The sequence below is a fragment of the Oryzias latipes genome, chromosome 22, assembly GCF_053564925.1.
Source record: "Oryzias latipes strain Hd-rR chromosome 22, Olatipes_Hd-rR_3.1".
NCBI classification, from domain to species: domain Eukaryota; kingdom Metazoa; phylum Chordata; class Actinopteri; order Beloniformes; family Adrianichthyidae; genus Oryzias; species Oryzias latipes.
The window spans coordinates 24,926,278-24,941,969 of record NC_136258.1 but is presented as its reverse complement, the minus strand read 5'-3'; the positions used below and the strand labels follow the sequence as shown (position 1 = coordinate 24,941,969).

Below are 15,692 nucleotides of genomic sequence, written 5' to 3'. Positions count from 1 at the left end.
TAGCACAGAGTCAACTTACACTGAGCCAACAAACACATTCTCGCACTTCAAGAAAACAAACTTTTCTGTTGGTAAAATGTGTGTACATATGCATGCATTTGTCCACAAAAGAAATTGCATTCATATATTTATGCCTGCAAACATGTAAAAAAACACTGGAGGACATGCGGTGTCGCTGCACAGCTGCATGCAGCTCTGCTTACATTGTGGCGACAGTGGGTCTGTTAGCGAAATGCTGTAGTACAGAGTGGCGGACAGATTTAGGTCTCTCTCACACCTAGTTCAGCCAGGGATGTGGGGTAACGATACCATTAACACTTGCTGTTCCAACAGCCCCACCCTTCCTGACCCCCTCCTAGCACGCTCCAATCAGCAGCCCTCGTGAGGTCTCTCTCCCCTGCACACAGCAACAACTGTTACTCAACCATCCCAAAATATCGGAGCAGCCAATCAGAGGGCAGGAGGAGAAGTGCTGGTCAACGTTGGGTTGCTTCTTGACTGAAGGTGAAAGGACGGTAAGAGGAATAGCCCTGAGTGGTAGAAAGGAGACCAAACAAACTGAGGCCGGAGAGAAGCAGGTTGAAAAAGTGATGAAGGATGGATGTGCATACGGACAGTGAGGGAGAAACAGCATTGTATAATGACGTTTGTGTGCTGGCTGTTCAGTTCCGACAGTGGAAGCTACCATGGTAACTTCATAAATAGATGCCCTACATTTGAGAAGGGCATAAGGTTACACAGCTCAGAGCATAAACACATAAAACAGCAGGGAATTCACTAGGTAGAAATATGGATGGAAGAAAAACAAACAGAAAAAGCTGAGTGAAAGCAAAACAAATGAAGAAAAACAGAAATAATTTGGAACCCATGTTTAGCCCACTCTAAAACAAGCGGTTGAACACCTACCGTCTGAGCCAGGTTGAGGTAACTCTACTTTTTGGAATTAAACACTGCAATCAGTACATTATCCACGCAAATATGAATAAACACACGCTCCAATTCCTTCTGTCTCACTCTCTTACATCCCCAAATCCCTATTCAAAATGTGCCACCATGAGGAAAGCAAAACAGTCATCCTCTCCACACTTGCAGAGCAAAACACAAGCAAGAAACCAGGAAAATTCAACAAAGGGCATCTCCCAACACAATGAGCTATTATGCTCCATGATTCAGAGCTTCAGCCTTTCCCATTCAAGCCTAGGATAGGGAAGCTGAATTGGCATGTCTGTTGCACTTAATTACAGTAATCACTGAAACCCATCAGTTGGAGCTGCATCAGCCTTCTAGCAGCAATAAAATGCTTTGTTTATTTATCCAGGACTGACTTACGCGCTTTGCGTGCTGCAAAAAGAATGCTTACACAGTGGCATTTGATATTTACTGGGAAGAGTATGGCTAAATGCAGTAACTTCCAAAGAAAACCCGAGAAAATCAAAAGAGATAACATGTGTCCCTAAAACACCTACGTTTCTGCAACTACTTCAAATGTAGTGGGTTAAAAAATAAACAAAGTTATTGTGGAATGTTTTAAAAGAGATGACTGCAAAGTTTGCATCACTCTTGGCCCATTTGATTGTGTTTGACTTACTCTGATTACCTCTGGGATCTGCTGGATGAGGAGGGTTGAAGCAGCTGCAAGTTCACCAACCGGGATGGCAGTCTCTCTTATGGCTTCTTCTGTCGGTATGGGATCAGGAACTGAAACGCCAGCTAAGACAACAGGTGATTGCTCCTCCACTTGCGTGTTAGGGTGCAAATGAGAAGATTCTGCTGGGGCAGGGGTGGGTTTGGAATTAAACTCATTTGTAGGGTCTTCTGCAACTATATCTGGAACTGGTGTGAGTGCAGGCAATGGTTGTAGAGTTTTTTCAGGTACAGATGTTGCTTCCTCAGCAGTACTGTTACTTGTCTCAGACACCACAGGCACAGGAATGGATGCGGATGCATTTGCCTCACCCTGTTTTGTCACCATAGATGTCACTTCAATTGTGGGAATGGATGGGGTGGTGGAAGCAGCGGTTGCGTTAATGCTTTCTACTGGGGTATCAGCTCTACTGGATGGGACTAGTGTGTCCTGTAGGAGTCTCATTACTTCTTTCTCCTTTCCACATTTCCTCTCTACACTCCCTGTACCCCCTGCTCCTGAATCCACCAGCTCCTGGGCAAAACTTTCAATGCTCTCCAGGATTCTTAACAAAAGCGCCCCATCTTCTTCCTCAGTCACAGGTTCACTGATGTCTCCTTGGGGAAGAGTAGTGCTCTGGGAGGTCATTGGACTGTGACCGTTGATGCTTAATTGGCTGGTTGGATTTGGAACCTGGAACTGGGGTATTTTTGGCTGAGTGAAAGACTCATTTATAATAGCTTTATTTCCTTCCCTCTTTCTGGTTTTAACAGGAAGTGGAGGTTCAGTGTTTCTGGGGTGGCTCATACTTTGAGACAGATTTTCTAAGTCCATCAGTAGCTTGTCTATATCCTCATTCTTCTGGGAGGAGGCTTTGTTTGTTGGGACTGTCGCAGCAGGAGGCCAAGAGGGGATGTAGCCAGAGATAGAAGCCATAGGTTTTGAGGAGTTATAAGGTGTGTGGGGTTGCAGCTGTTGTCCCAGAATAGTCCCATTTTTGTTCAGATTATTGTTCACCCCTCTAGATGGAGAGTGTATCTGCTGCAGGGGATTTTCTGAAGTCTTTCCAATTTCCATTTCCTCTTCCTCAATAAAAAGGGCTTCCATGGGGGACGCTGGGGGAGTGTGGGTGTAGGGCGGGATCGGGGAGTTTCGTAAAGGGGAGTGACTTGAAGAGGAATTACAAGGTGAGTATGTTAAGGGTGGTAGGGACAGAGTGTTCTGAGAAACCGAAATATTGGGTGCATGCTGCAGTCCGTTGGTGAGTGGAGTATCCTTTGACTGGGTTAAACTCTGAACTGCTACTTTCTGGATTGAATCAGATTTTAAAGATGTAGTTGAAGTTGAAATAGTAACACTCTTCGGGATGGGAGGTGACTGCACCACGTCTTCATAGCGGGGTGGTTGCTCATTGCCAAATATGGGTGAGTAAGGACCCTGTTGGATGGAATGGAGAGTGTTAACCAGCTCAGCAAGATCACTGTGCCCACCCCCAGGTGCACCTTGGAGCCCCTGTACACTGCCCCCCAAACTTCCAAGACCTTCCAGCTCTAGAGGCAGTCTCTTCAGGTAGGAGCTAAGTCGGGTCATCACAGCTCTATAAACACTGTCCGGACTTGCTCCCCCTTCCTCCGGACCTCCACCTGCTTTGCGCTTGATGCACTGCTTTATGATGTCAGTGCATTTTTTTAAGTCTTCAGAACATTTGAGCAGGATGTCAAGACAAGCACGAATGTCCTCGCCACCACCACTAGCAGCCTCTGCCCGCGTCTTCTCCAACAGACGGGCAATAAGGTTCTCTTCCCCGAGGGTGGTGCGATACAGAGAGGCAACTGTGTTCAGACTCTGGTCCAATGACCCAATACTTGAAAGACTGCTTGTTGATCCACCGCCTGCTTTGTTGACTGCTGACAATGTGGCTGAACTACCGTTTAGCTTTGTCTCTTCCAATCCTGTTCCTTTTCCTAACATAAATGGAGGTGTGTTCTCGTCGTTAGAAGTTACCAAATTATTTGATATGTTAGTAGTTGTCATGTTTGTCATAGAGTTGGTACTGAAGTGACCATAGATGATCTCCAGGTCAGTGGAGCGACGATTAAAAGAGTCCGGGCGGACTTTGCGACCTTTACGAAGAGTGACATGGCTTGATGAGGACAGACGAAGCTTGTCAAAAGAAAATTCTTTGAGCTTCCCGCTGGCCAGGTTGATGGCCTCTTCAGTAATGTCCTTCAGGCTACAAAAAGAGCTCAAGTTCCCAGTTGATCCACCACCACTGGGGGTCTTCTTACCTCGCCATGTCGGGCTGTCCTCCCCTAAAGACAAATTGCCACTGCTGCCTGCTCTCTCTAGTCCACCATTATGAATAGCCCCCATAGATACACAAAGTTTACCGTGGTTAGGGAGTTGCTGAGTGATCAAGTTACTGGTGTGAATGGGGGAGCTGGTGAGGTCATTATATGGCGGGTCGGGGGCCACAAGAAGCTCCGAGCATGTGCTGCGGTGCGCAATGGCGCAGTCCAGGCCCTGGGACAGCGCCCCACATGGCCCACAGCAGTAATGCACAGCATGAGAGTGCGTGCGTCGGTCCACCACTACGCTGTTGTAACAGCTAACACTGCTTACAACCACACGATAGGCAGCTGCCATAATTTAGATAGAATAGCATAGGCAGAGCAAACTGATATGTATGTGTAGTATACTTGGTGCTTAAAAAAAGTTCCTTCTCCTTTTTATTACTTGGTTTTAAAATAGTCAGTGTTTGGAGAAAGACAATTTATGTTCAAAATCTGAAACATCTTGCTGAAATAAATGGCCTTGTATCCAACTGGAGTCATTTTTTGAGTCAGGTTTTTTGAGAAATAGAAATGTGGCAAAAAAAAACATCTGAAAAAAAACAACATCAATTTCCTGAACTCATATTTTCATGCTTTTAAAGCTCGATTAAAGAAGCAAAGACAATTTTTTCGGGGATCTGGAGCCCTCTTAATAACAGCTGCACAGCTCTCTCCACAGGCAGCTTCTTCCTGTCCTCTGCAGCAGCAGCTCATTAGCCACTAATGACAACCATGGAGGATAGTGGCAGTGAAACATCCAGCGGGGGCTTTGAAAAAAACACAGCTCCAGGGGCCTAATCCAAGGGCAGAGAGGTTTTTACATCCATTGAACTCGTATTGAAAAAACCCTTTTCTTGAAAAGATGGGAAACATTTGCTGACTCCAACGCTACTGTAGGATGGCAGGATCACAGAACGCTTCTTTTCCCAAAAATCCCTAGTTCAGTTACGTGGCTTCGTCTGAATGGCACCACCTGCAAAAGGAGAGAAAAAGAGGGAACAGAATGGAACAGTGCATTAGTGAAATTGTAATCAAAATACAGAGGACTGTGTCTCAACTTGGTGCAAACAGCATAAAGCACTGGTCTGCATTTGCACTTTCAGAACACTATGAAGCTGAGGAAGCTCATATACATCTCCCATGAAGCCTGAAAGTGCTAAACATGGACCGACATGTCTACCATCAATCCAGCTGTTTACAATTACATTTCCCAACTATTGGGCATCAGCCTTTTCAGACTAATCCAACTAAATCTGAGCCACAGCCACTCTCAAAATGTGTTCACATTTTAATGATCTATTCATTACAAGCTGTTTTGTTTTGGTCTAAAGAAAGGAAAATGTGTGTTGATGGAGTGTTTTTCATAGTAATCCTGTTTTTTTTCCTTCAGAATGTTTTGTTTGAAGACATTTTAACATAAAGCAACTGAACCTTGTTCACTTATTTAAAGCAGCTATGGATTCAAGTAAAGCCAAAGGCTTTAAATTATCCAATTAAAATAACAGCGTTTCTAAGAACATGATAAAGAGAGAAAAGGTTCTGTTCTGCTTTCCTTGAATGCCCAAAGTGCTTTAACTGTCCCATTCAACCATGCACAAAATAAAAGAAAACCTGTCATTTTCCAGGACATAGTTTCTGCAGAGCAGCAGTAGTTCATTAGAAATTTACCTCTGAGTTGTGGGCAGACCCGTTGGTGCAGAGATACCCCACAGCCCCTTCACCTTCCCTTTGCGGAGCAAAGTGCCCGCCCAGCATATTTTTTACCTCACAGAAAAGCCCTTTTTCAAACTGCTTTTTTTCCGTCTGCTCCTGATTCACAAGAATTTGAACAGATAAATACTCATTTATTCATTCATTCATACATTCATCTTGTCTATCTTATTTATATGTCCATCATCATTTAAAAAAAAAACTACATTTTAAAAATTTTGATTAGAGTGGATCTATAAACCTCCATTTAGCAGTCATTCATATGATAAAAGACACACCAACGCTCCAACAGCAGAACTTTAAAAAATAAAAGTAAAAATGCTTACTTGCTAAAGTTTGTCAGACAGATTCGTCGCTGGTATTAAGGGTGGAAACGTTTTAGGATGTGCAGTTATCAGAATAACCACAGGAAGAAAAGCTGGAAGGGCACCGATGTGCGCTGCAGGATTCAACAGAGCAAAACAAACTTTCCTGATCAAAAGCGTAAAAAGAGAAACTTGGCAACGCCTAAACTCTGTGAGGAACAAAAAACAACATTCGACTCATTCATGTATCATCCTTTTCTATGGTCGTTTTTCTAACACAGCTGGATGATGCTGAATCAGGCTCTTCAGCAGGAAATCATGCTTCCTGGCAAGTTGGAAGTGGAACTGTTGAAAATTGACTACTGCAGGACGTCGATCATCTTCTTGAATTCAGGTTAACACAAACAATGACACCACTTCCTCCTGTTGGTGCATCGTCTGTTCTGTTTATGTCTCTGTAAATGGCCGCTTCTGGAGCTGCTGCACAAAAACAAAACGTCTACAGTAACCACAGCACCAAAACCAGCCCCTCCACTTGACCTCCACCAGGAAGCTCTCAATTATTCACATCAGCCACACGCACCAGCCCGTTTGGCCATGCCTGTGTGTCTGTGAGCAGCAGGAAGCGCCGAGTGCTCTTGAGCTTCTTCAGTAAAGCCACTGTTTCCCTTGCGTATGAGTGTGTGTGTGTGTATGTGTGGGTGGGTGTATGAGTGTGTGCTTGGTAAAGGGCCAAGAGGCCTTTTGGAACAAATGGATCTTCATGAACAAGACCCAAGAAAGAACCTCAAACATGCCCACAGGAAACCAAGACGTGTCCGTACAAGAGCTCCCTGCACAAAAACACACACAGTCGGAAGAACAGTTTTTATGCTCACAAAAAAAGCAACAGTAACGTACACAAACTGAGTAAAAGATGAGGTGTGCATTTTGACTGAAACAACTTGCCATCAAATCAGTTTGCAAATTGAAATCAACTTCATCTGATCTGGTGTCTCTTTCGACTGCATGAAGCTAAATGCATCCAAAGTCCTTATTTGACTCATAATCTGCTTTTTAGTTAAAACATTTACTTAAAAACTAAAGAAATCTCAGGAGTTTTTCTTTGTCCCATCTTCTCATAAAAACTTCACCTCGAGCAAATATCCCCAAATACTCTATGATATAATATTCCAATAAACCAGTGACTTCTGTAAGACAACGCAGGAAAAGTTTTTCTTTTTTTAATGGTTTAATAAATAATTATGACTTTTTAAAGACCCATTTCAATGAAAATTGTGTTTTTAACATGTTCTTGTGGGATTTTGCTGATGATGGAGGACATATGTAAAGAAAAATTTGGTTTAAACAGCATTTTTTGAGTATTTCTTTATGTAAAATTGTTGTGAATCAGGAGCTGATGAAAATATGCCTTTTGAAAAATAACCTATTTGTTATGTAGAAAATACACTTGTAGAGAAATAGACTTGTGTACATCTTCGTTTTCTTCGTCTTAGCTGACATTTGGCTCTAAACTGTACAGCTGGACAGCTCCAATTTGGCTCGCCAATTTTGTTGTACTGGTAGTGTTAGTTTGGGGGTTGTAAGCAAGCGGGACAGTATGTAAACATAGAGCTCTCAGCAACAGTCAGGAGGTGAGCAGGATTGCACAGCGCCAAACGTCCCGCCCACAACAGCAAGGCGAATTCCTAATGAACTCCTGCCGCTCTGCAGACACTAATATCACAAGAAAACAACTTTTTTTTTTGACTAAAATGGCATAAACAAAAATAAAAGCTCACTGGTAATACTTTTACAATAGATGATCCAAAGATGATTGGAGTGGGTCTTTAAAAAGCTTCTGTTAAAAAAAAAAAAAAAAAAGCTGATTTTTTTTTTTTTTTTGCAATCTCTGTTGCTGATGAGAGGAAAGCTCAGTGCCATCAGAAACATTTAAAGCACATTTTTACAAATCCCAGTAGTATAGTTCAAAGCCAAAATCTTTAGTGGAAAATATTAAAACAAAAGTTAGGGCGCTTACAGACGCGGCTATATTCCATATTTGGTCGTAGCCTCAGTAAGGCGTGGAAGCATTCTCTGCTGATGAGTTTAAATAATAATATATTAGATGCTGTTGCTGATGATTTTATTTTTCATACGTCCATAACAAAATCATTGAAACCATGTATTTCCTGGGCCACATACACCAAAAAGAGAGGAAGAAAACTCCTGTTATTCATCTTTCTGTCATATGGAACTCCTTCAGTTGAATGGCACTACAACCAAAACTTTTTTCTAAGCAAGACGGTCTAAACAAAGTTTCCGCCCCTCAGAAATAAACACAAAATCAAACCCACAATACATGAAATAAGAATTGTACAAAACAAACCAAAGTAATTACTAATACCAATACTGACAGTATGAATAGAATAAAATTACTGTAGTATGAATAGACTTTTGCAATAACAACACTTAAGATGGAGTCACATTCTAGCACAGTTTTAAGGACTTTTTCCATCAGCTGACCGTTTTCTGAGCAAAAGTCCAGCAGATTTTTTCTCTGAACGGTCTCCAAACCCTCCGGAGGGAGGTGGACATAAGTTGCTTGTCATTTTGAAGCGTCCATAAATTGCAAGTTCGATAAGCTAAAAACGGCGATTAATCAAGAGCTTTCAGGAAACGACGACAGCACGTGATCATTCATATCTGAATTTAAAAATCCGCTCATCTTTTTTTTTCTTCGTAAGGAGAAGATGATAAACGAAATTAATGGGTGTCTCAGCTCTTTCTCTTCATTTTCTTATGAGGGAATAAATTCAACTTTGACGCACGGATGAAGCTCTGCATAAACAGAGGCTCAAATTATTTGCAGAGCAAACATAAAACTCCTTCAAATGTTTTATTATTTAAAGAGAAACAGCTACTTCCTGTCATAATGGAAGTCTCACACATTGATCTCTCCAGACAGACAATGAAGTAACTGATGTTCTGACCCACTTTTTTTTGGTGCTCTTTTTGAAATCCTCCCATGAATTATTTAACCTTTCGGTGTCTGGTTCACACTGAGCCCACACATCAGTGTTTCTGAACGCGCTCCCTGTTCAAGCTGCTTCATCAGCTCAGCATCAATCAAATGCCAATCATCTGGAGGCTAAACAGTGTCCTTGTCAAGTCTGGTCACTTTTCACTTTGTGTTACTTTCCACGTCACCACCAGAGAAAGGAAAGAAAAACCCTCAACAATATAAAGGTTAACTTTTGGAGAGAAAACAAAAAAAATTCTAAGTCATGTTTTCCATCATTCTGTTTTATCACAAAAAAAATAAGTCCATATGCTGCCAGAGAGGTTGCTTTTGTGGAGGAGGGAGAAGCTGTGCTAGTTCTCATCGAAAAAGATGAGCTTCTATGTAAACCAGATGTCTGTGGATGAGCCAGAACACAAGCAAGATGGGGTTTAGAGAGGATATCCAACACAATACACCGAGGGATCCTTCAGGTAAACGTGTCCAAACAGGCCTAAATTAGGACTAATGTGAAGGAAAGTAGGTAGCAGCCGGGAGCTGGGTTTTAAACAAACAGACGAAGAAAACATGGCAAAAAAACATCAGTTACTTCCTATGGAGAATGAAGACATCTGGTCTGATTATCCAGTTTACAGATTTGCTTAATCCGACTAATAAGGAGCTTCCAGATTGCTCCTCCGTTAGTGCGACGTTGTGAAAGTGTGGGAATGTGGCGAACACTTGGAGACCCAGGCTAACAACACAAATCACTGCACTCTGGAGACACTGGCAGCTGCTGAGGTGGAAGTGCTGCTGCTGCTGCTGCTGCTGAGTGCTGTCTCAGGTCAGAGAAGGTAGCGTAGAGCGGAATCGCCGCTCGCACATGCAGGTCCTGCTGTTGTCAAGCCGAGCAGCTCTCAGTGACACACAGAGCTCTGGTTTACAACCCTTTGGTTTCTGTTCACTTGATGCTGTGACAAAAGGTGAACGTCCCATCAGCCATTAGTTTCTCCACAAGAGGAAGAACGACTTCATTTTTGGGCTTTAGCACATAAATACAGAGGTCTAAAGAAGCTAAGGAATATAAATTGGTTGGTGTTCACTATCTATTGTATTTTCTTTTCTTTTTGTTTATTGTTCTGAGGAAAACAAGTGTACCAATGGCTTTATTAATTATGTAAAAGGGGCATAAATAATACACTTCTTCTTTCTGTTCCCCTTTTAATGTCGTGTTGTATTTTTTGTAACTGTTTTGTGGTAAATAAATCAATTGTATTTACTGAAAAAAAAATATTGTTTGCGCTTTTATTATGATTCAGGCAGCTTTAAGGATAAATTCCAATTTAAAAATATATATTCCAAGCAAAATACTCCTGTATACCAGTAAATGCTGTTCAGGGCACCTCACTTTTACTTCAGTGACCAGGCAGTGAATATTATCAGTCTTAAAATATACAAAACTACAAATAAATATGAGCAGGCATTAGAACAGCAAATAAATTGTCTTTCAGTTGATCTGAAGGTCATTTTGGAAGAAAATTAAGGTAGAACCCACAGCAGCATGGTCACTAAAGTCGCCCATCCCTGTGGAGAAAGAGCAGAGCGGAGCAGGAGATCCACAGATCATCCAAACAAACTGGCTTTTTTAGGGTTTAAGGAAAAATGACCAAAACTACTAACAGGCAAAATGAGCTTTGTAAGAATTCTGGTAATTCGGGAAATTCCCGAAAAAACTCACACTGAGCTTGTTTGAACATCTGGAGGTGCATCAGTGGAGGTGATCCGGATGTTTTCCTCCAGGAAAAGGAGAAATACTTTTTAATTTCCAAAGCAAGTAGAGAAATTTGGTCTCATGCATCCCTTCATTTTCCAAGAAGAGCTGCAGAACATCTGCAGAAGTTTGCTTGGGATTAAAGATCTCAACTATATTAAAATGATCCATCATATGGAGAGTTTTCTTTTTTTTGACATTTGCTATTTTACTATTTACAAAACAAAGACTATATGGCTTTTTATGAAATTGAAAAAGCATTAGAACTCTGAATTTGCCTAGTTTAGCATTTATATTGATTTATAAAGTTAACAAGCTCATAAACACCTTCAAAATAAAAATCAATATTTAAACAGTTAATGGTAAAATCACTGCAAACATGATGTAAGGTTGGATTCAGTTAACCTTTTTATTCAGATTTCTTAACTGTGTATTCTTTAGTTTTAAAATCCAACTTGAAAAATAAGCTTTCACAGCTACATCAATAAACAGCTACAAATATGCGATTCATTTAAGAATAATCATTAGTTAACCATTACGGTTTTGAATTTTTACGCTCCTCGGATTGTTAAAACTGGGTCATTGGTTAAAATGGGTCATTAAAATGAATAAAGTTTGGTCTCGATTACAAAAGGGGTTTATTCAGACATACCTCTGGTTTGTCTGAAGATTCATAACCCCTGTTGTTAAAGTAAAATATGTCCAACACAAAAGTCCTTCAGCTCTCATCTCAAAATAAAAAATAAAATAAAAAACTGGGTCATTGGTACCGTTGTGTACTTCTGTAAACTTGCGTTGTAAAAATTGACTTTGTTTCTCTTCCACTGCTGGACCAGCTGATCACCCTTTTCACAACTGTGGACTGCTCAGCACCTCATTAGGACCAGATGAATCCCTAAGGACTGCACACGGACCAACACACAATGTAAACACACAATATACTCCTTTAGGGAGTTCTTTCAGGCCAGAGAAGAGGATGGGTTTTTTTTTTAGTTTCTGTGAACACGCAGAAACCAGTGACTCACATCTTTTCTTATTCTAAGACGTTTCCTTGTTATATGTACTTAACCTTATAAGGCCAGCACACCGCTCTGATCGCACAGCTGCTCTGCAGAGGGCAGAAAAGAAGCTGTAAATATGCAGTTCTATAATCCACAGAGGATGAAGGCTGGCATAAGCTCCAAAACCTGCACACAACTGCATGTGCACAACAATCGGACACTTCCAACCCAGACAGCAGCTTCATAGCAAAATAAGACGTAATGAATGAGAGGAAGCTGTTATAAAACAGCTTGACAGAGCTGCATCCTGCTTGGCCTCGAGCTCGCTGTAACCCAGTCGCTGCACGACGTTCATTTCAAAAACACATTCAGACTGATGTTACGCTTCTGGGCTCTTTCTGCTTGTGTGAATAGAGTCACACACACACAAGCAAACACTCACACTGGCTGAGATGACAAAGGACGCACAAATAAATCCAACGTAACGCACGGAGACGGCTGACCTGAATTCGGCCACTAGACACTTTACCCAGCAAGCCACTTACCATCCAGAGCCAAAGGCAAGCTGCGAACTCCCGCCGCTTCCCACAGGACCCACAAACACAAACAAATCTGCGTCTGACTACAATAAACAAGTGACAGTGAGCACTTCTACCTTTTGGAGTGTTTGAGGAATCATCATCAAACCAATAGAAAGAAAAACTGCTCTTTGCTTATAAATATAATCATCATCAGTAGCTGCGCCATTTACTCTAACTTTTTGATATGATCATCAAAAGTCTATTAATTTAATAGGACAAATATGAATTCCCAACATTCTGTCAAAGAGTTAATAATGAGATTGGTGTTTTAATGAGGTACATGTATTCAGGTAGTTTATGCTGCATTGTTAGTAATATAATGATGAGCCAAACATCTTATGAAGTAAAAGTCATAAAAATTAACCTACAATTGAGTTATGACCATATTATTTTAGTTTTAGATCATATAATTAAAATATATTTCAAAATGAAAAAGTTTTGTGTCAATTCAATTAAAAAATTGAGAACATTTAAAACATTTTTAAATGTAATAATTCAAGTTTTTATCAGCTGGGAGGCCTTCTCTCATCCTGTTTCAACTTCCAGTGATGCATAATCAGGAATTTTCACGGCAGGATTAACCTGAGCTCATTAGACTGCAGATAACAGCCCCCAAAACAGCTTCCAGACATCTTCAATTAACGTGTAGGAATATGAAAATGAGTCTGTGGCAATGATCTGCTCATGTTTCAGGAACTCTTGCATGGCCACATAAGAAAACAGATTTATTTACATACGTGACAAAAGAAAAAAAAGAACAACAAACTTAAAAAAAAAAAAAAACGGATTCATAAAAAGGTGTTGAGTGTTTGCACATGCTTGACAAGAGTGAGACGATAAGGAGCCAAACCAGGAGGTTTCCCATGTTCCTCAGCGGTCAGAGCTGAATGTTTTGTTCCTGATTGTTCCAAACACTCAATGTAGCTGCTTCTTAAAGAGGTTTTTTACAGTTTTAAGACAGTTTTACATAAGGGCAAGCAGTAGTTCAAAGAAGCATAAGTTATTTAACAACAACAACCAAAAAAACACACACAAATAAAAAAAAAATCTATAAAGTTGCTGCTAAAAGTGAACAGTCCTGCACTGGGCTAATTTGTAACTTTTCAGCAACATCTTTGGAAAATAAGAGTTCTAAAAGAAAAAACAAGAACGGTTTCATAATAGTAACATTTCCAAACTGTTTTTGCGTCATTTCATGGCAATCCTTTCTCAATATGTGCATAGTTTAGTGCGTTGCCTTATGGTGACACTTTACACTCGACAGCAGACATGAGACAACCACAAACCAACATTTTGCAGCTAAAGGCAACAAGACGTTCAATTCCTCAAGTCACAACACTGAAGGATCTCAAAATGTTGAACATTTGAAGAGAACAAAGAAAGACAGGCAAAGGATTTCCATGTAGTTGAGACCATGCGTGGAGACTAAAAATAACATTTTCATATAAAAATGTCATTAAAAAGAACAAAATTCAGACTATCCTAGTTTAAAGTGATCTAAAACTTATCTAAAAGCATTTCATTTGTTTGGAGATGGATCTACGATAAACGAAACTATATAGACTATTCATGGTACTTATAATGAGTAAAAGAGCTGATTAGGGCTGCTCAATGTGAGGAAAACCTGCAACGGTCAATATTGATGATCAATATTGCGATGACGATGACTTGTGGTACATGACCATATAACACAACTAAAAACAACCTATTCATCATTTCCGTTTCAATGCAACAGCTTTATTTAAATAAAAAAGTAGAGGTAGGTATCTAAGATAAAAGGGATCAATTTATTTATTAAATACTTTAAGCTGTCATAAGATTTTTTAAGCATGTGTATTGCCACGACGATGCATTATCCATTTATTGTGCAAGCCTAGAGTAGATGTCAAGATTTTCACAGAAATCCTTATAAGAGCAGGGTAATTCTGGAGGGCTGAGGCCTGGCTCACACGTGTGTGCTGTGCGAGTCTGTCAACTGCTGTCCCTGTCCATCAGAGGGTCATATGAGGAGCAGATTAGGGTTTCTGACCGCAAACCCCTGTCGCCATGGTCCATCGTCACTGAGCCAGGGAGACGGGTCATCATGACCCACCGCTGAGTCACAAACCCCCCAGATCACCTGCACCACCGCTGTCACAGATACAGTCTAAGAAAACTGCATCTAAATTGGGACTTTGGGATGCGACCCATGTCCATCATCGCCTACAAAACTCCAGTGGTTAGACTGATCTGTTTCCAGTCGTGGCTAATCACAGCCATTAAACATCAATGTAACAACAGTCCTTTTTCGGTACGTCACAGTACCACTAAAAATATTAGATTACACCTCTATTTAGGATTTTAAAAGTTACTGCGCAAAGACTGAGAAAAAAAATCCAACACTTCTAACAAAAGCTGAGAATTTGGCAATTATTCTGTGTCTTTTAAAAACTGCTCAACAAAACACACAAGAGTACATTCAAAACTTGAAGTTGGAGAAGCAGTTTTTGATCATCGTGAAGCTAGAAGAACTTCTTCGGTACGTGCAATGCAGTTTTACCAGAATTAGGACGTCCTAAAACATTGACACAAAGTCAGAATTGCAAGAAAAGGGGCGAACCAAGGACCAAAATCCCAAGAGATTCTGTTTTTACATTAAATTTAAACCATAACATTGAGGGGATGAAAATAAAAAAATGTCTACTTTAGTTACCAAGTAAGGAAAAAGTCAGAAGAATGATAGATCTAAACTTTAGGTCTGTCATTCTTCTGATTTTATGTTCGCCTTATGGTTGTGAAAGTACTGTACATAGAAAATATGATAAAAGGCAGAGAGCCGCATGCAGCTCAAGAGCCGCTTGTTAACCCCCCCTGCTCTGAAAAATGAAAGTCCCGCCCCGCTGCAATCAGATCAACCAGAAAGGTTACTGCCCCCAAGTGACAAAAACGCCCCCTTAACGCTGAGCGCAAATCCAAGCAAGAGCGCAAAGGAGAATTGACCGCGCAGGATCACGGCTCAGTTAGGATTGCAGGCGTGCAGTTGTACAATGCGGGGTCGCTCGGTTAGAATTGCGCCTGCGCGTTGTGAGGTTCGCTCACTCAGTTCCTGAAACGCCATGACAAAGCATCACGTTTAAACCACAGGGCAGCACAGAAACAGCAGCAGCTGAATAGATACCAGTTAAAAATCTGCGTTAGTTATGATGCTGTAAGGATAGGATGCATCATTATATCACGGTAGGCAATGAAAAAGGATTCTTTTGTAAATGTTTCCTGTTTGCACCAAGCCGATAAAAAAAACCCCAGTGGCTTTAGGATGTCAGATTATAGTTGAACGAAGGGGAGGTATTCCATTTTTAATGTTGTAAACATCTGGAGTTAAAAAACGGAATAAGATACACACCAGCC

The 15,692-nt window shown here is 40.9% G+C and overlaps 1 protein-coding gene across 2 annotated transcripts in view; it reads right to left on the bottom strand.

Moving 5' to 3' along the window:
* Positions 1–15,692, bottom strand: part of ppp2r3a (protein phosphatase 2, regulatory subunit B'', alpha) — a 59,330-nt gene that overhangs the window by 20,114 nt on the left and 23,524 nt on the right. The window contains exon 2 of one of the 2 annotated variants that reach the window (XM_020713792.3): positions 1,589–4,930. In XM_020713792.3, coding sequence (XP_020569451.1) covers positions 1,589–4,270 — 2,682 coding nt within the window. In that variant the 5' untranslated portion in view covers positions 4,271–4,930. The remainder of the gene's footprint in view (positions 1–1,588; positions 4,931–15,692) is intronic. The other variant, XM_020713793.3, reaches the window with a different exon arrangement.